This window comes from Oratosquilla oratoria, chromosome 25 (genome assembly GCF_046742065.1).
Source record: "Oratosquilla oratoria isolate Oo_2021 chromosome 25, ASM4674206v1, whole genome shotgun sequence".
Lineage (NCBI taxonomy): Eukaryota > Metazoa > Arthropoda > Malacostraca > Stomatopoda > Squillidae > Oratosquilla > Oratosquilla oratoria.
Window position 1 is genome coordinate 22,018,343 of NC_134801.1, and position 22,500 is coordinate 22,040,842.

General features: G+C 44.4%; 1 protein-coding gene across 1 annotated transcript in view; it reads right to left on the reverse strand.

The window, feature by feature from the left end:
* LOC143039041 (neurobeachin-like) overlaps nucleotides 1-22,500 on the reverse strand; it is a 668,097-nt gene that overhangs the window by 488,213 nt on the left and 157,384 nt on the right. Inside the window, exon 5 of the mRNA XM_076208892.1 lies at nucleotides 4,381-4,481. Within this exon, the coding sequence (XP_076065007.1) occupies nucleotides 4,381-4,481 (101 nt within the window). The remainder of the gene's footprint in view (nucleotides 1-4,380; nucleotides 4,482-22,500) is intronic.

Below are 22,500 nucleotides of genomic sequence, written 5' to 3' on the forward strand. Positions count from 1 at the left end.
GATTGGGACAAGAGAGAGAGACAGAGACAGATAGAGATGGCGGGTGAGGGGATAAGAGACAGAAATATGACGGTAGGAGGGATAAAGAGTTAGAGAGATAAGGCGGGGCGGAAAGAGAGGAGGAGGGATAGAGAGAGAGGGAGAGAAATATGGCCGGGGGGGGGATAGAGATCCAGAGAGATATGATATGGGGGTAGTGAGAGGGCGAAAAAGAGAAAGAGAGAAATATGGCGGGATGAGGAATAATAAGACAAAGAGAAAGATATAAAGGGACATATACCGGGTTGAAGGAGAGAGGGGGTGGTAGGGAGACAAAGAGAGAGAGAGGGTCAGTGAGAGAGTGAGATGTGGCGGGGGGGGGGGGAAGAGAGGGGGAGGGGCAAAGAAAGAGAAATATGGCGAGGGGTGGGACAGAGATAGATACGATAGGGGGTGGGGAAAAAGAGAGTTGTAACAGTTATAAGTTCAGGCGATAGTACATTTGGCTGGATCTGAGCAAGGGACACCATGAGCGAGGGCCGAGCAATGCGCACATATGCCTTCGAGGCGACGACATCGCTGTCTAGTGTGTTCAAAGCGCCGGAAGTTGAAGCATCAGCGTGGGTATGGACAGTATTTCTTTACTTCGTACTTTAGGTATCCTATAGTCACGTAGGTTGGAAATTGTGGTTGACTGAAAAACCTTTTTAATGTACGACTGCTGATCTTGGTACATTTTATGGTTTTCATAATCCGATATAATCTTACTACTTTTGATCGTTTTCTATTATTCTCAATGGTTCTTCTATGTAGTATTGCAGTGGACTACTCCTACACTGGTATTAAATATTTCACGTGGCGTTGTTTGGATTGGGGTGTCAGCCTGGGTTATCAAGACTTTGACTTGGTTACACTGACCTGATTGTGGTTCTAATGTTAGGGTTTCTTCTCAAGGTCACATATAGCGGGGATTTCTGCATTTATCTTCATATTCCTTATATATTCCCGAGGGGAATTTCTCTGTTATTAATTCCTTGTTGGTGGATTTTAGGACCTAGAATTTTGGGAGTTTCGGGTCAGAGACCGCTTAGTTTCGGTATGGGTCAAATTGGTAGCTGGCAGGGGGTAAAGGTACATTTTTCTCGATGCGATTATCGCTCAACGATGATCGTTCATGGCTCAATGGTGATCGTCAAACTATTGTCTAGAACATTAATTCTTTGTTTTTGAATGGGGTTGTTTTGCTCCCCGAGCTGCAAAGTACGAGGATGATCACTTTAAACAAACCTACAACCAACGCGCTTACCATAATATGATGCCAGGTAGTAGGATGCGCGTCACCCGCCACTGGCTGCGGTAATAGGGCCAATAATCGCTCTGAGCAAAACGTATCTTAAGAAAGCAACGTCTTTTCTTGAAATCGGGGTTACAGTCACTGTGGTGTCTGGGTCTGATGATAACTCCGACGGCGGCGATTATCATCTGCGTTGGACATTTGATCCGCTATAACAACTGTAGACTGTTCTTGAGTTTGATGTGCGTGCGTGTGTGTGTGTGTGTGTGTGTGTGTGTGTGTGTGTGTGTGTGATTCACCTTGGTCTTTGGATCACGTATTGGACTCATGATCGACATTTCCCTCCCGGAGGAGAGCTCAGAGCTCGTATGACCGATCTATGGGTAATGCTATGACCTTACAAGCACACACACACCCAACTCCCCACCCACGAGAGTTGGAGTAACGACTCGAAGCGCAGCGATACTGAAATAATTTCAGCCTTGGGCAGGATTCGAACCAGGTACTGCCGGTACCGCCATACTAACAGTCTGGTACTCTACCAACCGCGCCACCCAGTGTGTGTGTGTGTGTGTGTGTGTGTGTGTGTGTGTGTGTGTGTGTGTGTGTGTGCTTGGAGAGGGTTGTTGCTCCCTCCTTATTGCTGTTTGTTTATCACTATAAATGTCACATATGGATAACCTTGCTAGGGGCGGCTTCACAACGAAGTTAGGTATGGAGGAAACTTTATCTAGGGCACCTTTCTTTAGCATCTTCTAGCCAAGGGGTCGGCAACCTTAGGAAGAGACTGTGACAGCTTCTCTGATTTGTAGAACCCTGTATGCCAACAGCGCATTTTGGTACGCAAGTTAATGTCAATTCATATACACTGTTTTAATAACAGTGGGAATGTCGGTAAATGTTAGATCTTGGGCGATCTGGTTCTAGTTTGATCTCTTGTCCTCACTTTTTTTAAAGTAGTGATGCTTTATTCGATACTATAACAATATTTCAAAATCAGTTGGCGTGCCAGGGCCGACCCTGTCGCGTGCAATGTTTGGCACGCGTGCCATAGATTGCCCACCACTGATCTAGAGCACTGGATCTTCACCTCTTGCCATGTGGGTTGTGACTTAAGGCTTCCAAACATCACCATCTGCCCCCACCCCCACCCCACCCCAACCATCTCGCACCATTGCTGGAGGACTTTTGGTTGTTAGTTGGAAGAATGAAGTTACTGTTTATGATTGGGAGTAAAGACCGAGAGTGACTGAATACATTGTTAGTCTCAGTCTCTCACTAACTCTCGATATCATCTCCCGAAAGGGGTCTAACCCAGGGTCACCACTTGAGGGCGGTGATGGCGAGGCATCAGCATCAGCTGGATTCCCTTCAGCCCGCTTTCGAATCCCACTTCTAGAAATTGCCTCCTCCTTAGGCAGGAGACGAGATGGAGACCGCTCCAAGACCTTGAAACGGGATTCATAGCGGGTAAGGACAACCTACCACACAGAGAGAGAACGAGAAAGAGTGAGAGACAGAAAGAGAGAAAGACGGAGATCGGGAGAGTGTGAGATAAAGAAAGATCGATAGAGAGAGAGAGAGAGAGAGCGAGAAATTGGAAGAATTTTTGTTACGCATAAAACACAAAGTCTTTTGATGAGGTGGTGACGATGGGACAGAGGGGAAATGCTGAAGAGGAGGAGGAGGAGGAGGAAGAAAGGGTGAAGGAGGAGGAGAGGGTGGAGGAGACGGTGTAGGAGATGGGGTGAGGAGCGAGTGAAGGATGATGATAAGCAGAGGTAGAGGAAGAGGAAGAAGTGGAAGATTTGGTTGTGGTGGTGGAGGAGGAGGAGGAAGAGAAGGAGAAGGAGGAGGATGATATGAGAATTCTCGGCGAGTCTTCTTCAGTTCTTGGAACCGCAGACAACAGAACTGCTTCAGTAGGTAAAGTGCCTCTGTGATTAAAAACTCTTTTGACGATTCCCGAAGACAGAAAAAAAAAGGGATCTTAATTACCAAGTCATTTCTCTCCTGGTCAACACTAGACTGTTCTATCTTCATTCGTTTGATGGAGCGCGGACCCTCCCCCCCCACAGAAGAAGCCCTCACCCCTTTAGTCCCCCCTCCCCTCTGCTCCCCCCCCCTGGCAGCTTTTGCTGAAATACAGACTTACGAACAAGTTACGTTCAGAAAGGCCGTTCGTAAATCGAAATGTTCGTTATTCATCATAATTTCAAAGGTACTCAAATCTACATACATAAGTATAATATACTCGTAGTCAGTACATGTTTATCCTAAAACGCATTGATAATGATACAAAAAATGAATATAAATTGTAATAATAATTCAATTTTTTTTTTTTTCCTCCTTTCTTTGAAACAGGTAAATTAGGCTTGAGGTGATGGATTGTTTGCGGTCCTGTTCGTTTGTAAGAACAGGAGCGTCTGTTAATAATATGGCATCACGGTCAGTCACGCAGGTCGTCAAAGTAGTTCGACGTAGTATTTGGCGTTGTGACGGACATGCTGAAGACAAAACCACAACGTATCTGGAGTGAAGGACCTCTATCTGGATCAGGAGAGGATCAAGAGTCATGACCCATTGATACTGCCGGCTACCCACCATCAACATGAACAAATATATTCTGTAAATTACCATTCATCACTCGCGGCACAAGCAGAAACAGATCCAACTGCAAACCAGGTAATAAACAAGAAGAGAGAGAGAGAGAGAGAGAGAGAGAGAGTAGAGAGAGAGAGAGAGAGAGAGAGAGAGAGAGAGAGAGAGAGAGAGAGAGAGAGAGAGAGAGAGAGAGAGAGAGAGAGAGAGAGAGAGAGAGAGAGAGAGAGAGAGAGAGAGAGAGAGAGAGAGAGAGAGAGAGAGAGAGAGAGAGAGAGAGAGAGAGAGAGAGGGAGAGAGATAGAGAGAGAGGGAGGAGAGAGAGAGAGAAAGAGAGAGAGAAAGAGAGAGAGAGAGAGAGAGAGAGAGAGAGAGAGAGAGAGAGAGAGAGAGAGAGAGAGAGAGAGAGAGAGAGAGAGAGAGAGAGAGAGAGAGAGAGAGAGAGAGAGAGAGAGAGAGAGAGAGAGAGAAAGAGAGAGAGAGAGAGAGACATCAAACATACTTACCCATCTACCCTTCTCGGCCTTCATGGAACCGAAGAGGCTTTTGAGTTCTTTGACGGTGATCGAGTAGCTGGCCAGCACGCCAAGCAGTTCTATGAGCAGGTCTGGAACAAATACAAAAATACAAATAAATACAGAGATTACACAACACGATTCCATTTAACAAAACACAAGCTTGACTTGCTTTCGTACTCAATGACATTTCTTACTTTCACTCCTGTGGAACTGGCCCCTAATTATGGACACCGGGCATTGCAGTGGCCAGTGACCATGCACAAGGAGCTGAGGTAAATGGGAGACAAGTGGTTCTTGCAGGGATGTAAGATGTGTAAAGGGTGTGTGCATCCCTTCGCTGCAATGCAGAACCAAGGCTGCAAGACACAGCACCTCCACGGCAAGGCCCGGCAAATGAAGCTGGTTAAGCCCCATCATTTTATTATATGGCGATCTTCTACCATCATTACTCAAGTAATTACAGACCAAACAGGAAGGAATCCCTTTGTGCCGCAGCAATTTACCATCCATTCACATCCACACTATTTCTTGCCAACTCCCTTCCCTGTTCGACAGGCATTCCCCTTGTACCCAAAGCCCCTTTCACTCCAGCCATCCCATTCTCGGTCTTACCCTCAAGTCACTCCATCCACCTCTGTTTTCCATACTCTTTTTGTTTGTCTTCCTTCATTAATTCTTTCCATGTGCCAAACCATCCCAGTATTTTTGACCAACTTTTAAAGTAGCTCTCATTTCATCCCCCCTCTCTCCCTCACCTCCTCCTCTCTCACTATCTTCGTAATCCCCACCCACTGTGCTTCTTAAATATTTCATTTCGGAGACATTTTGATTCCTTTCTGCCTCCCCTAAGTTACAACTCTTTGCCTCATACATTGTTATGGGTACAGTCACCCCTTCGATAAAGTCTTTGCGTTCATCCCAAGATGCATATTTCTCATGACAATTTTCATTGCCCCACACATCTATTTGCTCCCCTCACTCTTTATCCCCATCCCTTACTCCACTCCCTGCTACATGTGACCCTCAATACGTGCTTAAATTTCTTCACTTCCTCTGGCCTCTCTCCGGCTCACTTTAGACTCATTGCCATTCTCTCCCGTTGTACATCTCTGTAATTAGCCCAGTGTTTCCCAACCTTTTCGAAATGATTACCGCAAAATTCAATTTCGCAGTTATCAATTACCCCATTGAACATATACCCGGTAATACCGGATGTTTTTTTGGCTGTCACCTGATGAACTGCTTGGGCTATAGCCCGCTACTGGCTGTATATATTTAAGGATCCAACACAAATGAGTATGGTGATATATATGTAATTGGAGAGAGTTTAACTGATTGACTTGGTCAGGCTACCTCTTCTCACACAGAACATCCATTACCCCAAAAATATGGGTCCATTACCCCACTGGGGTAATTTACCCCGGGGTTGGGAAACACTGAGATTAGCCTATATTTACTTTCAGCTTTCCCCTCTCCAAATTCCGTCACTACCTCCCTTAGGCCCTTCTCTGACCCACCCACGAATCCAATGTCATATTCAGATATGAAATGGCTCATCTACTTCCTTCCACGCTCACCAGCTCCAAACCCCTGTTCATAACCCTTGCGTCTATTTCCTTTACCACCCCATCCCTGTTCACGTTGAACAACCATGGTGAGATTACATAACCCTGTCGCAACGCCCACCTTCACCACCCTTTCAATTTCCTATCCTACCACAACCTTTACTATTTACATAAAATGATCGCCGACCCTTACCAGACAAAGGATTACAAAGGCGGAGCATGCAGATAGGAGACCTTTTGGTCCATATTTAGGTCGGATGCGAAAAAAATCATAATAATAAATTAATAAATAAAAACTATAATAATGTAAATAACAAATAAAATACATAAATAAATGTATAGGTATAGTTAAATAATAAACAAACAGGTAAATAGTAAATAATAAATTGACATAACTAATAATAAATGAGAATCAAACAGACAAATGATAACAAAACAAAAACTAATAATATAAAATAAATGATAATCATTACAGCATCTTGCTTAGGTGTTTATCTAAATGATTCTTAAAGCTTCAAATTGAACTACATTGCACTTCCCCTATCCCATACATTTGAAACACATTTTACAATGTCTTTCCGTCAACCTTGTCTATGCCTTCACCAAATCCATGGGAGACAAAAAGACATCCTCACCTTTGGCCAAAAACCTCTCGCATGTTTACTTTAAGACAAAAATTCTATCTACGCCCCTTTATTCTCTTTTAACCCACATAATTCTTCATCAATTAATCCGTTTTCCTCGTTTTACTCTCAACATCGTTCCATATGCCTTCACAACTACATTTAACAGACTGAGCCCTCTAAACCCATTACATTCACGCAACAGGGCAGGACTCGCAGTAATGGTTATAAATTGGACAAATTTAGATCTAAAAAGGAAATAGACAAGAATTGGTTTACTAATAGGATGGTCGACGAATGAAATAAACTTAGTAACCATGTAGTAAGCGCTGAAACTATCAGTTGTTTTAAGAAACGATTAGACAGCTTTATGGATGGGGATGACAGGTGGTGATGGATACGGAGGTGCCTAGTGTAGGCCTTATGGTCTCTTGGAGTCTCCTTCATTCTATGTTCCCTTTTCCCTTGTATAATGGAACTATACATGCATTCCTCCAGTCCTCTGGCGCATTCCTCTCCCTCAGGTACACATTAAACAACTTCACTAGGCAATCCACTGTAACTGCTCCTCCCTTTGTCAGACAGTACGTGATACCCATCCAACCCCGGTGCACTGGGATATTTCATCACTTTTAATTGCTCTTTGCATCTCGTCTTTTCCGACTTCCATAACAGTCTCGTCCTATCACATTCTTCTGGCATCTCCAACTGCTACAATCGAGTAAAAGCAGCAACGACTGCAACAGTACTGTAGTAGAGAGGCCAAACGCAGAATATGGGATCCGATGTATCTAACGTTTTGCCCAGCAGGGCTTCTTCAGAAGAAGCCCTGCTGGGCGAAACGTTAAATACATTGGATCCCATACTCTGCGTTTGGCCTCTCTCCTACAGTACTACAATCAATCCCTCTCCAGCCTCTTTCACATTCAGGACCTGAAATACTCTACCCATCTCCCCTTTAAAGCCTTCACTTCCATTAAAATATATCCTCACAGTCCCTTTAACTTTTCTTCTCTAAACGACTCATTCCCTTACTCTACATTTTATTTCTAAACATCTTTTTATTCTTTTCAAATTTCTCCATCTCTCTTCTTCCTCTCCCTCACATTCCATTTGTTCATCCCGAGCACTTCTCTGACTTCCCTTTCTTCTCTCTCCACTTTTAACTTCTACCACATAATGATACCACAATCCCCTACCCCCCTCTCCCCTGAAAATATTCACGTACAGAACTCGTTCAATCCTTCCTTTTGGTACATACATACCAACGGCTTTTCCCCCTTACAAAAGAAAGAGAGAGAGAGAGAGAGAGAGAGAGAGAGAGAGAGAGAGAGAGAGAGAGAGAGAGAGAGAGAGAGAGAGAGGACATAAAATCCACTCCCACCCATTCCATCCCCCACATACTCCATTCCCATTCACCTCCCTCCCTCCCTCTTATCTTGGCTCCTCCTGGATGATGGGTCATCCCTGCATCTCGCCTACTGCCCTGAGTCAGAAGCAATTCAGCAAGATTTCCCTTCCTTTTGGTACTATAAGAAATACACACACACACACACACACACACACACATATATATATATATATATATATATATATATATATATATAAATACACACACATGCATATACTCGTAGGCACATATTGTAGATGATAGAGACAGAATTCAACTGCATTCATGGGCCCAATTGTATATATGTACTCTGATGCAAGAGGTAGAATAGGCTCTACATTCCCGTTATCAAAACGAGCTCAACAATTTAAACCAGTGACGTCACTGTGCCCGTTAACTTTAATTGATTCTACAAAGTATTTAACCAAACCCGAGCCTAGAATCTGACCCGCGCTGCTTGATCCCACCTTTACATTTTGTTTACATTTTGACCATATTTGGAAGACCTCTTGTTTACATTTTGACCATATTTGGAAGACCTCTTGTTTACATTTTGACCATATTTGGAAGACCTCGTTTACATTTTGACCATATTTGGAAGACCTCGTTTATATTTTGACCATATTTGGAAGACCTCGTTTACATTTTGACCATTTTTGGAAGACCTCTTGTTTACATTTTGACCATATTTGGAGGACCTCTTATTTACATTCTGACCATATTTTTATGCGAAAGACATGATTCTGCGTTTAACAGAAGCTATTGCCGTTCATGACGATTTGTAACTCTACAGCTAACGCCAGGCACTGGGAAAGAGGGAGGAAGAGAAAGAGAGAGTGAGAGAAGAGAGAAAGGGAGCGGAAACTGAGGAAGGAGAGGCAAAAGGATAGTAGGAAGGGAGGGAGAGGGAGAAGGAGGGAGAGATAAATGGAGAGGGGGAAGAGGAGAATGAGAGAATGAAGGGAAGAGGGAGTGAAAAAATGGAGGAGTGAGGGAGGCAAAGGAGGAGGGAGTGAAAAAATGGGGGAGTGGGTGAGGGAGTGAAAGGAGGAGGGAGGGAAAAAATGGAGGAGTGGGTGAGGGAGTGAAGGAAGGAGGGAGTGAAAAAATGGAGGAGTGGGGTGAGGAAGTGAAAGAAGGAGGGAGTGAAAAAATGGAGGAGTGAGGTGAGGGAGTGAAGGAAGGAGGGAGTGAAAAAAATGGAGGAGTGGGTGAGGGAGTGAAAGGAGGAAAGAGTGGAAAATGGAGGAGTGGGTGAGGGAGTGAAAAAATGGAGGAGTGGGTGAGGGAGTGAAAGGAGGAGGGAGTGAAAAAATGGAGGAGTGGATGAGGGAGTGAAAGGAAGAGAGAGTGAAAAAATGGAGAAGTGAGTGAGGGAGTGAAAGGAGGAAGGAGTGAAAAATGGAGGAGTGGGTGAGGGAGTGAAGGGAAGGGGGAGTGAAAAAATGGAGGAGTGGATGAGGGACTGAAGGGAAGAGGGAGTGAAAAAATGGAGGAGTGAGGTGAGGAAGTGAAAGGAGGAGGGAGTGAAAAAATGGAGGAGTGGGTGAGGGAGTGAAAGGATGAGGGAGTGAAAAAATGGAGGAGTGAGGTGAGGGAGTGAAGGAAGGAGGGAGTGAAAAAATGGAGGAGTGGGTGAAGGAGTGAAAGGAGGAGAGAGTGAAAAAATGGAGGAATGGGTGAGTGAAAGTAAGAGGGAATGAAGGGAGTGGGTGAGGGAGTGAAGGGAAGAGGGAGTGAAAAAATGGAGGAGTGGATGAGGGAGTGAACGGAGGAAGGAGAGAAAAAATGGAGGAGTGGGTGAGGGAGTGAAAGAATGGAGGAGTGAGAGTGAAAGGAGGAGTGATTGAAAAAATGGAGGAGTGAGGTGAGGAAGTGAAAGGAGGAGGGAATGAAAAAATGGAGGAGTGGATGAGGGAGTGAAAGGCGGAGGGAGTGAAAAAATTATGGAGTGGAGGAGGGAGTGAAAAATGGAGGAGTGGATGAAGGAGTGAAGGGAGGAAGGAGTGAAAAAATGGAGGAGTGGGTGAGGGAGTGAAAGAATGGAGGAGTGTATGAGGGAGTGAAAGGAGGAGGGAGTGAAAAAATGGAGGAGTGAGTGAGGGAGTGAAAGGAGGAAGGAGTGAAAAATGGAGGAGTGGGTGAGGGAGTGAAGGGAAGAGGGAGTGAAAAAATGGAGGAGTGGATGAGGGAGTGAAGGGAAGAGGGAGTGAAAAAATGGAGGAGTGAGAGAGTGAAGGGAAGAGGGAGTGAAACAATGGAGGAGTGGATGAGGGAGTGAAAGGAGGAGGGAGTGAAAAATGTAGGAGTGAGGTGAGGGAGTGAAAGGAGGAGGGAGTGAAAAAATGGAGGAGTGGGTGAGGGAGTGAAGGGAGCAGGGAGTGAAAAAATGGAGGAGTGAGGTGAGGGAGTGAAGGAAGGAGGGAGTGAAAAATGGAGGAGTGAGTGAGGGTGTGAAAGGAGGAGGGAGTGAAAAAATGGAGGAGTGGGCGAGGGAGTGAAGGAAGGAGGGAGTGAAAAAATGGAGGAGTGAGAGAGTGAAGGGAAGAGGGAGTGAAGGGAAGAGGGAGTGAAAAAATGGAGGAGTGGGAGAGGGAGTGAAAGGAGGAAGGAGTGAAAAAATGGAGGAGTGAGGGAGTGAAGGGAAGAGGGAGTGAAAAAATGGAGGAGTGGGTGAGGGCGTGAAAGGAGGAGGGAGTGAAAAAATGGAGGAGTGTGAGAGTGAAGGGAAGAGGGAGTGAAAAAATGGAGGAATGAGAGAGTGAAGGGAGGGAAGAGAGAGAAAGGGAGTGAACAAATTACCGAAGCGGAGTAGGGAAAGCGAAAGAGAAAAGGAGACAAAAGAAGAAAGAATAAGAAAAAAAGAAAATAGAAAAGAGAAGAAGAGACAACGAGAAAGGGAAAAAGAGCGAGGAAGAGAAAGAGGAAGAAGAAATGAAGAAAAAAGAAAAGAAAAAAAAAAAAACGACAAAGACGAAGAAAAGGAGAGACGAAAAAATCCGATAAAGACGAACAAAAGGAGAGAAAGAGAGAACGAAAAAGAGAGAGATTCCTTGATCGGGCAGTTTCTGGCCTCCCTATCGGATATTGCTCTCAAAACCGCCAAAACGGCGCAAAGTAAAAACCTTAAGTGACGCGTGAAATTGGAAACCCGGATGGTCCGTTTGTGTCCCTCTCCTCTGAGCCTTCCATTCTCCCGATTCCTGCCCCCCTCCCCCCCGTCTGAATAAAATCGCCAGACGATCAAAGGGAGAAAAAATGTCCACGACATGGACATACATTTAATAATCATGCGGTGCATTCTATTCTCCGTCAAGGGTTTCAACAAGGGTAAAGCAGGCAAGGTCATCATATTAAGACAGCAGGGCAGGTCTCGTAGTAATGGATTTAAATCAAAGGGAGAAAAATGTCCACGACATGGACATAGATTTAGTAATCATGCAGCGCATTCTATTCTCCGTCAAGGGTTTCAACCAGGGTCAAGCAGGCAAGGTCATCATATTAAGACAGCTTGGCAGGTCTCGTAGTAATGGATTTAAATCAAAGGGAGAAAAATGTCCACGACATGGACATAGATTTAGTAATCATGCAGCGCATTCTATTCTCCGTCAAGGGTTTCAACAAGGGTAAACCAGGCAAGGTCATCATATTAAGACAGCAGGGCAGGTCTCGTAGTAATGGATTTAAATTGGGCAAATTTAGATTTAATAAGGAAATAGGCAAGATTTGGTTTATCAACAGAGTGATTAAAGAATGAAATAGACTTAGTAACCATCTAGTTAGTGAACGCTGAAACAACTGGATTAGATTAGATAACTACGCATAGGGATGATAGATGGTAAGGGGCATGGAACTGACTAGTGTAGGCCTAATTAAGGTCTCTTGCAATCTCCTCCATTCTTATGACTCTCGGTGTCAGCCAAACGCCAAAGAGGGCCTCATTGTTGACAAATTCTTTGGCGCCAGCCAGAACAAGATAACTAAGCTGACTACGCTTTAACTCTTTCATGGCGGAACTGTTTACTGAGCAAGTTATAAAATTTCGTCTTGCGTCAAAAAAACAACAACAACCACTTAACTCAACAGGGTTAAAGAGTATCTAACCACTTAACTTAACAGGGTTAAAGCGTATCTAACCACTTAACAGGGTTAAAGCATATCTAACCACTTAACAGGGTTAAAGAGTATCTAACCACTTAACTTAACAGGGTTAAAGCGTATCTAACCACTTAACAGGGTTAAAGCATATCTAACCACTTAACAGGGTTAAAGAGTATCTAACCACTTAACTTAACAGGGTTAAAGCGTATCTAACCACTTAACAGGTTTAAAGCATATCTAACCACTTAACAGGGTTAAAGCGTATCTAACCACTCAACAGGGTTAAAGCGTATCTAACCACTTAATAGGGTTAAAGCGTATCTAACCACTTAACAGGGTTAAAGCGTATCTAACCACCTAACTTAACAGGGTTAAAGCGTATCTAACCACTCAACTTAACAGGGTTAAAGCGTATCTAGCCACTTAACAGGGTTAAAGCGTATCTAACCACCTAACTTAACAGGGTTAAAGCGTATCTTAGTGCAATCCTCTGACGGACAATTATAAACTTGCATTTTTTTTTTTTTCCCCTATAAGACTGTTCGGCCGTAAAAGAATGTCCTTCCTCCCGTCAAAAAGTGGTACAGAAAAGGTCATCACATTAAGACAACTCGTAGTAATGGATCTCAATTGGACAAAATTATGTTTAAGAAGGAAAAAGTCAAGAATTGGTTTACTAATAACATGGTTAACGAATCGAACTGACTTAGTAACTATGCATTGAGCGCTGAGACAATTGGTTGTTTGTTTTAAGAGAAGATAACTTAATGGATGGGATGACTGGTAGTAATGGACATGGAACTCCCTAGTGTAGGCCTTATGGTCTCTTGCAGCCTCCTTCATTCTTACGTTTTTATGTGTTCTTTCCGTGTAGGATGGTGCAGTTCCCGGTATGCGATTTCATTATTGTTAATATTATTACTACTATCATTATTATTATCATTATTATTATTATTATTTATTTTTTTAATGATTGGCGAAGTTGTCAGTACTGTCCCTTTCATTCCAATGGCCCATAATTAATCGCTCCATGGTTCCAAGGACAAATATCGTTCCTGCCCCGTTCCTCTGATATACGCTCTTCTTGCATTATACTGATGATATACGACATGTCCTTTTTACTCTGAGGATGGAGATAACTTATGTTCTGGGGCATCGTCATTATGGCACTGTTCCGTGGGCATCGTCATTATGGCACTGTTCCGTGGACATACTTCATTATGGCACTGTTCCGTGGGCATCGTCATTATGGCACTGTTCCGTGGGCATCGTCATTATGGCACTGTTCCGTGGGCATCGTCATTATGGCATTGTTCCGTGGGCATCGTCATTATGGCACTGTTCCATGCGCATCGTCATTATGGCACTGTTCCGTGGACATATGTCATTATGGCACTGTTCCATGAGCATCGTCATTATGGCACTGTTCCGTGGACATACGTCATTATGGCATTGTTCCGTGGTCATTCATCATTATGGCACTGTTCCGTGATCATCCGTCATTATGGCACTGTTCCATGGTCATTCGTCTTTCTTGCACTGTCCCAAGGTTGGCTGTTGTTCTTGGAAGACTCGTGTCGTCACTCAATGAATCGACCGGCCAAGGACGAGGGAGATGTCAGATTTCTTCCTTTGAAGCTTCTTCTTCTTCTTCCTCTCCTCCTTATTCTTCTTATTCTTATTCTTCTTCCTCCTCTCCTCCTCCTCCTTCTTCTTCTTCTTCTTTTCCCTTCCGCACCGGGTAGACTTCCACTTCTGTCTACCATCAGCCCAACTACACGATCTGAGACAACTTCCTCGGGAAGGAAATGGACCATATAGCGTCCGCCGCCGCTCTAACAGCTGCAGCCTCTCTTTTCTACTGCCCCTGTCCCCCTCTGAATAGCTACACTATTCCACCTCCTCTCCACAAGGTGTGTCTTACATAAACACCACCGCACGGGCTCAAACAAAGCCCGTGGGAGTGATACTTCACCCCCCCCAAAAAAAAAGAGCCTCCCTCCACCCTTCTTTATCTGGTGTCACTCTTTCTTCATGTTCCAACAGCCGTCTGGTTATTGCCTCCCCCGTCCTGGACGCCCTTCTTCGCGAGCAAGGCTGACTTCGGGGTTCCAAGCACACTAGCACGTAACCGCTTTCCTGTGCAAAATGCTAGTCTTAGTGTGCCGCGTTGGTTCAAACAAGCCCGAAGTGGTGAAGATCCCTTTTATGACTGCGCGGTGCCCACTTCCACCAGTGTGTGTGTGTGTGTGTGTGTGTGTGTGTGTGTGTGTGTGTGTGTGTGTGTGTGTGTGTGTGTGTGTGTGTGTGTGTGTGTGTGTGTGTGTGTGTGTGTGTGTGTGTGTGTGTGTGTGTGTGTGTGTGTGTGTGTGTGAGAGTGTGTGAGAGAGAGAGAGAGAGAGAGAGAGAGAGAGAGAGAGAGAGAGAGAGAGAGAGAGAGAGAGAGAGAGAGAGAGAGAGAGAAAGAAGTTCCAGTAATGTCTTCTCAAGCAGGAGGGAGGGAACCCTATCAGAACGCACATTCATAAGAACATAAGAACGAAGGAGACTGCAAGAGACCATAAGGCCTACACTAGGCATTCGGGGAATCAAGTTTCTCGAGTGTTCGTCGACTCTTGGTATAACTAGGAACGAATTATGCAAGTTGAAACGGGAATATTGTCGTAATTCGTCACATATGAAGAAACGGACTTTAAGGCTCGTTTCACACGTATCGACTTTTCGCCGTGCGCCGTCCACTACACGACGTCGTACTTTCAAATAACCATGGTTGGCTATGGAGGCTTTCACACGTCACGACCGCGAGTGAAAGCGTCCATAGACACCAATAATTACTTGAGAGCACGGCGTCGTGTCGTGGACGGCGCACGGCGAAAAGTCGATACGTGTGAAATGGGCCTTAGGTTTCCTTTCGTTCTGGCTGTCGCCAAGGGGTTACGTTCGTCTCCGTGGCACTTCTTTTGGGTGGGGGGTGGGGGCAAAGGCACCCAACCCGTCCCGACTGGCCTCTTCTGTACCGGGTGGGTGCCGCTTCTGTTTTTATTTGGGATGCTGTTAGATTATTTGTTTCGTTTCCATGGCATCTTCCTGATTTGTCTCTTTCCAAAATGACAAAATCCACCTAATTCCGGATCTTCCGTTCCCTCTTCTCCCCCCCTCTAACTACCATGACCTACTATCCTTAACTCTTTCCTCTAATTCGTACTATCCCAACACGACTACCAGGTATTTTCTTCATTTCTCTTCTTCTGGCAATCAACATATTAAATATCCTGAATCCCTCTTGCCCAAGGTCCGCGGCCCCCAGAGCACTGGCAACGGCCACCGGTGCTGCCCTCGAGTCTTTCCTATTCACCAATCAACGAGCAATCAGAGTTTCTATTCATCTCCGACTTCAAAGGCGGCTTCATTCTGTTTCAGGAAGCAGATGCCTCTTCACCAATTTAAGGGTTAAATTTCTTTCTTTTTAATGGGTTGTTCGATTTTTTTAGTGTGTGTGTGTGTGTGTGTGTGTGTGTGTGTGTGTGTGTGTGTGTGTGTGTGTGTGTGTGTGTGTGTGTGTGTGTGTGTGTGTGTGCGTGTGTGTCTGTGCGTGGTCTGGTGTTTCTGGGAGCCTTTCGCCCTCAAAGCATAAAGGAACTTCAACAATACTAAATACTATGAGGATTCATTCCAACTTTGAACAATACTAAATACGATGAGGATTCATTCCAACTTTGAGCTAGCGTGTTCAAATAAAAATATAGCGCGTCAAATAGAATGAGAGGGACTACCGAGTCACGAGTCCCGGCTATATAAGGAGTGGAGACGGCATTGCTCCATCAAAGCCCCGGCCTTTCGTCCAAGTGATCACATATTGGAGACTTTCGTGGGGTGGAACCCTTGTAATGAACACAGAATGCATCCCCCGCTACCCGTCTACTGACATTCCCACCGCGCCGGCTCATTCCGCCGGGGTCGTCTCATGTTGGCGCCACGTGTGGACGCGCCATCACGCATCACCACGTCCAAGAGCAGGTAACGGGTGAAAATTTTAACTGCTTCTGGTTCTTACTATAACATTTCATACCATGGAAAGGTGACTAAAGGCGTCTTGCGCTGAAGGAAGGATGAATCCCACTAGCGCTCACGCACCGTTGCACCTGGAGCCTTTCAAGTGAATAGGAGGGACGGCCGGTTCCGTGCGTGGGACCAAGTGCGGTGGACTAAGTACCGAGAGAGAGAGAGAGAGAGAGAGAGAGAGAGAGAGAGAGAGAGAGACAGACAGAGAGAGAGAGAGAGGCCGTAAGTGGGCTGTGTTTGCGCATATTTGCTCCAACCTTCCAACTCTCCTTCCTACGCCCCCCTCACCTCTATTTTCAACATGGTGTCACCGTACAATTTTATTCAACTGGGATCTGGTCTCCGGCGAGATAATGATTCAAAATTGAAGAGAATTATTATTTTCTTTTTTCACGAACAAACATTGGCTCCGCCGCAACGGCTACGCCGGGGATGCCTGCGCTCCGGCGTTGCCCAGGCCTACGGCCTTTGCAATGAATAGATTTAGGTGGAAATTAAAGAGAATGACAAAAACACGCCTTTGAGTGAATAGGAAAGGCCTAACATAATAGTTTGAAATTCTTAGTGCTGACTTCGATATCATCGTCGTCAGTGTCCTCTTAAGGCTGACTTCGATATCATCGTCGTCAGTGTCCTCTTAGTACTGACTTCGATATCATCGTCCTCATAGTGCTGACTTCGATGTCATCGTCGTCAGTGTCCTCTTAGTGCTGACTTCGATATCATCGTCGTTATTGTCCTCTTAGTGCTGACTTCGATATCATCGTCGTCAGTGTCCTCTTAGTGCTGACTTCGATATCATCGTCCTCTTAGTGCTGACTTCGATATCATCGTCGTCATTGTCCTCATAGTGCTGACTTCGATATCATCGTCGTCATTGTCCTCTTAGTGCTGACTTCGATATCATCGCCGTCAGTATCCTCGTCATCTTTCTTATCACTCGAAAATCTCTTCCCGAACACCCAAGAACCCTTATTACACGACACGGTACCAACGGTATGCCCCTCCCCCCATATCTACCCTTTCCGGCAGACACCCTAGAGGCCTAGACTCATCGAAAACGCGGGAGATTTCCCATAAAACTGGAAAAAAGTTATATTTCTAATTGGCATTAGTGTTACGTAAACACACAAACTAAGTGGATAAAATGAGTGTTCTTTAAGCGTTTATCTAAATGAATCTTCAAACTTTGTAATGTACCAGTTGGCATCACTTCTTGAGTAGAATAAACTTCCCGTTCGAAGTTTTGTGATTCAGCTGAAGAAACACCTCAGTTATATACTATCACGTCCATCAACTAATATGAGTGTTTGTTTGTCTGTTTACCATGAGCATCCGTCCTTTTTTAGGAATCAAATGGTCTTCCTATCTAGTATTGCAAGATGGAAACCATTTCTATGTTTAGAGCATACGACTGTTACTGGACACAGTTACTCGAGTTTTATTTTCACATCTTTCGCGAAAGCGTTCTTGCAAACTCAATATTCTCTTGACTTTTCTTTTCTGTAAAATTGTTCCCCAATGCTGCAGATAATTGTGTAACTGTAAACTAAGACTAAGGACTTTTAACCCAATACTTTAAGTAGCCTACCCGCGCAATAGTAGCCCTGAGAAACATGTATTATGATGGTCAGGGTAAGACACATCGTTTCGTTTGTTGAAACTTTTCAAGACAAAGGTTCAATCTTCACGTAATATGAGAAAAAAAAATTGTAAAATGTTACACTTGGTCAGTATTATTATATGGATGTGAAACTTGGACAATTAGTAAACAAATGCAGGACATGATAAAAGCAATAGAAACGTGGATTTGGAGAAGGATGCTGAAAATTTCATGGACAGAATTTAAAACAAACGAAGAAATACTGCAGCAAATAGGTACACAGAGGGAAATAATAACACCTATCAGGAAAAGACAGTTATACTTTGTAGGACACGTCATGAGAAAACAACAATTAGAAGATACGTGCCTAACAAGAAAAATAGAAGGAAAGAGGGCAAGAAGAAGACCACGCATTAAATATGCAGACGGATTAAGGACGTATATATTACTCGTTGTTGACTGTAAAAAGTAAGGGATGAGTATATTAAATGTATGTGTAAGAAAGGTACTGTAAGGTTATAAAAGACAAAGTTAACATCATTGCATGGTTATTGTATTGAATTCATATCACTTTGTAAAAAAAAAAAAAAAAAAAAAAAAAAAAAAAAGGCATATAAGATGCCCTGGCGTATAGCATGACACACTTTAGGCCTTGATCAATTACAATGCAAGTCAATGGAGGCGTTCACACATACCCGCGCAAATTTTTCCCTTGACTATGCGGTAAAGTCGCGGTTTCCACGCAGTTCAAACCGCGAGTGTAAACAGGACCTCATAATCGACGGGGTTCTTCCGACATCGAAGCTGCTGTGCCTTAACCTCGACATTAACCCCATCAGCAGGTGGGGGGGTCGCACGAAACGGCAGTCTCCAACTCATGAGCAGATGGTCGTGAGTTCGATTCCCGGAACCCGCTGCGGGGTATATCGCTTTGGTTACCGACAGCCCTGGCCAGGCGGGGAGGCGACCCAAACATCGGTCTAAAAACCCCAGCGGCTCGCCGCAACCGACAGGGCTTAGCCCTACCACGGGTTTCTCACTTACCACCTCGTGGGAGTGGAACGGTAAGTAGCGGTTGATAGATTTATTATATTCATTTCCCTGGGAAAGAGGAAAGGAGCTAGATCCACGAAGGATCGGTCACATAGTCTCTACTATCTTTTACATAGATCGGGGTCCCAAGGATGGAAGTGTGCTGGGGGAAGCGACAAGGGTTTGGGTGGAGGCGTGTAGAGACTGGGGGAGGTTCCCGCTCCCCTTAACCATTTGCTGTTTGCATATGACGCAGAGCCGATGAGCATCAGCGAGAAAAGATTGTGGGGGATTCTGACCATAAGAACATAGCATAAGTATGAAGGAGACTGCAAGAGACCATAAGACCTACACTAGGCAGCTCCGTATCCATCACCACCTGTCATCCCCATCCATAAAGTTGTCTAATCGTTTCTTAAAACAACTGATAGTTTCAGCGCTTACTACATGGTTACTAAGTTTATTCCATTCGTCGACCACCCTATTAGTAAACCAATTCTTGCCTATTTCCTTTTTAAATCTAAATTTGTCCAGTTTATAAGCATTACTGCGAGTCCTGCCCTGTTGTTTTAATATGATGACATTGTTTGCATCACCCTTGTTAATTAAAGCCTTTGATCCACTTGAACACCTCTATTAGATCACCCCGCACTCTGCGTCTTTCCAGAGAGTGTAAGTTAAGGTGCCTAAGGAACACAAAGGAACACAAAGGAAGAACAAACAACAGTAGGCCTACTGGCCCTAACGAGGCTGTTTGTGTTTACTATACTAAGCTACAGTTAAGAAAGCAGGGCAACTAGGCGACAGACGATGAACTAACACTACTGCTACCACTATCCTGTCCAATTGCAATTAAATGCCGGGTTTTCATATCTTTTATTGCAAAGGATAATAGGATAATAGTGGGAGAGATGAGGGGAAGAGAGGGGAAAATGCTCAGTGGAAGTGGAGGAGAGTATCCTGACAAGGAAGGAGGGAGGGCGGAGGGAGGAGGGAGGAATGCCTGGAAGATCAGAGTTATTCGCATGGACAGAAAGACGTGGAGGGAGGGAGAGAGGGGAGAGGGGAGGGAGAGAGGGGAGAGGAGAGGGAGGGGGGAGAGGAAAAGGAGAGGAAGAGCGGGAAGAAAATGGAGAGGGAGAGGAGGGGCGAGAGAGAGAGGAAGGAAAAGGAGAGGGAGAGGAAGAGCGAGAGAGAGAGGAAGAGTATGAAAGAGTGAATGAATAACTGTGTGAAATTGCAAGTGTGTGTGTGTGTGTGTGTGTGTGTGTGTGTGTGTGTGTGTGTGTGTGTGTGTGCGCGTGTGAAAAAGAAACAGATAAAGAAAACGGAGTGAAAGAAGACGATCCATCTGGTCGAGAATGACGGAGAAAATAATTTCCTTCCTATCTGTTTTCGAAGGGAAACTGCAAATGGAAGATCTGGTGGACCCTTGGCACTATCGACCTCGCGTGCTAGCGCGCCGGGCTTGGAACGTTGCCCAGATCGGCTATGGAGGAGGAGTCCCCGGGAGTGGAGGGCAGCCAGAGGGGAATGACCTCCCTTTCCTTCGCCCTCCAGGAAGCGTATTGCCAGAATGCATAGAGAAGATGTAGATCGCCATGAGACAACCGCGACCGGTCGACGCTAAACGACTACATTCAACTCTAAAGCGGCCCATACACGATCAATTATATTGCGCAATTTCATTGTCAATACTCTGAATTGACAATTAAATTGACCGTGTATGGGCGATATATCGCCCATACACGGTCAATTTAATTGTCAATTCAGAGTATTGACAATGAAATTGCGCAATATAATTGATCGTGTATGGGCCGCTTAAGAGACGACGGGCTTTAAAAAAAAAAAAGAAAAAAAAAAAAGGGGGGGGGGGGCTTCCCGCTACAGACAGGGCTTGCCCTACCAGGGGTTTCTCACTTCCCACTCCATGGAAGTGAAACATGTGGTCTGTTATAGAAAAGTCACTCGTCCAAGAAGATGCGTCCACATAGACAGGGACCTGTGATCGTGGCCTTTGTCCTGTACATTATAGTAAACACACTACTCGCTCACATGCGACGAACTAGAGGAAACAAGGCATCATTGTGTGGACACAAGCCGGAGAACACGGAGGAAGGCAAACGACCTGGAATAACTGCGACCAATCACAGATGACCTAACAAACCGTCGTTTTATGGACCTTTCATCACAGTCATACGAATGGTATTAAAAGAAAAACGAGGACATAAAAATATTCATGGCATTTCTTTTTTTGAATACATTGTTAAGTAACGCCACCCTGGTTTACCCTAATCCAACCTACCCTATAGTATCCTACTGAACTCTACTTTGACCTGAGCTGACCTGAGTTAACCTAACCTAATCAAAACTAACCTTGCCTAAGCCCGATTAAGCCAATAACCATCAAAATAGCTTCACTAAACTGCATATATCCATCCATTTCGTCGTTCTGCAAGGTCGGCCAACCTACACTAGGTATATGTAACCCAAACCAGGGGTTCCTGACCTGGAGGGGGAGGGGGAGGGGGGAAAGGGGAGGGGGAGGGGGAGATGTCGACATCCCTCTGGAGGGCGTGATTAATTACCTTCAGTGGGAGAGAGGTGAGGGCGGAGAGCGAGGCCAATAGGAATAGAAGAGAATGTCCGTATGTATGCGATTGAACAATAAGTATTAAAAAAACATTATTTATCTTTTTTTTTTCTTTCAATTATCTAATTCATTGCCATCGATATTATCACTACTATCATAAAACAAACACACACTCACTCACACACATACACACACCTCGTGGAGCTGTGGTGAGAGTTCTCGCCTGCCACTACGGCGGTCCGGGTTCGACTCCCGCCCAGGGCTGAAATAATTTCAGTATCGCTACGCTGCGGGGTGTTACTCCAACTCTCGTGGGCGGGGAGTTGGGTGTGTGTGTGCGTGTAAGGTCACAGTATTACCATAGATCGGTCATACGAGCTTTGAGCTCTCATCCGAGAGGTTAATAACTGTCGATCACGAGTCCAACACGTGATCCAAGACAAAGGATTACAAAGGATTACAAAGGCGGAGCATGCCGACAGGAGACCTTTTGATCCATATCTAGGTCGGATGCAAAAAAAAAAAAAAAAAAAAAAACAAATTAATAATAAATAAAAACTATAATAATGTAAATAACAAATAAAATACATAAATAAATGCATAGGTATAGTTGAATAACAAACAAACAGGTAAATAGTAAATGATGATAAATTGACATATAACTAATAATAAATGAAAATTCAGACAGACAAATGTTAACAAAACAAAAACAAATAATATAAGATAAATTATAATCATTACAGCATCTTACTTAGGTATTTATCTAAATGATTCTTAAAGCTTCGAACTGAACTACATTGCACTACCTGTGCAGAAAGTTTATTCCATTCATTAACTACACGGTTGGCAAAGTTGTTTCTACCCACTTCCAAATTGAATCTATTTCCGGACAGTTTGAGACCATTGTTTCTTGTCTGATTCTCATTCAATGTGAAAATTTTGTCACTTTTGATGTTGTCAATTCCCTTTAAAATCTTAAAGACCTGTATCAAGTCACCTCTTGAGTCTACGCTTTTTTAGGGAAAACAGATTCATGTGCTTTAGTCGATTTTTGTATGATTTATTTTTGATATTTGGAATCAGTTTTGTGGCTCGCCGTTGTACTTTTTCCAGTCTGTCAATGTCTTTAATGAGATTCG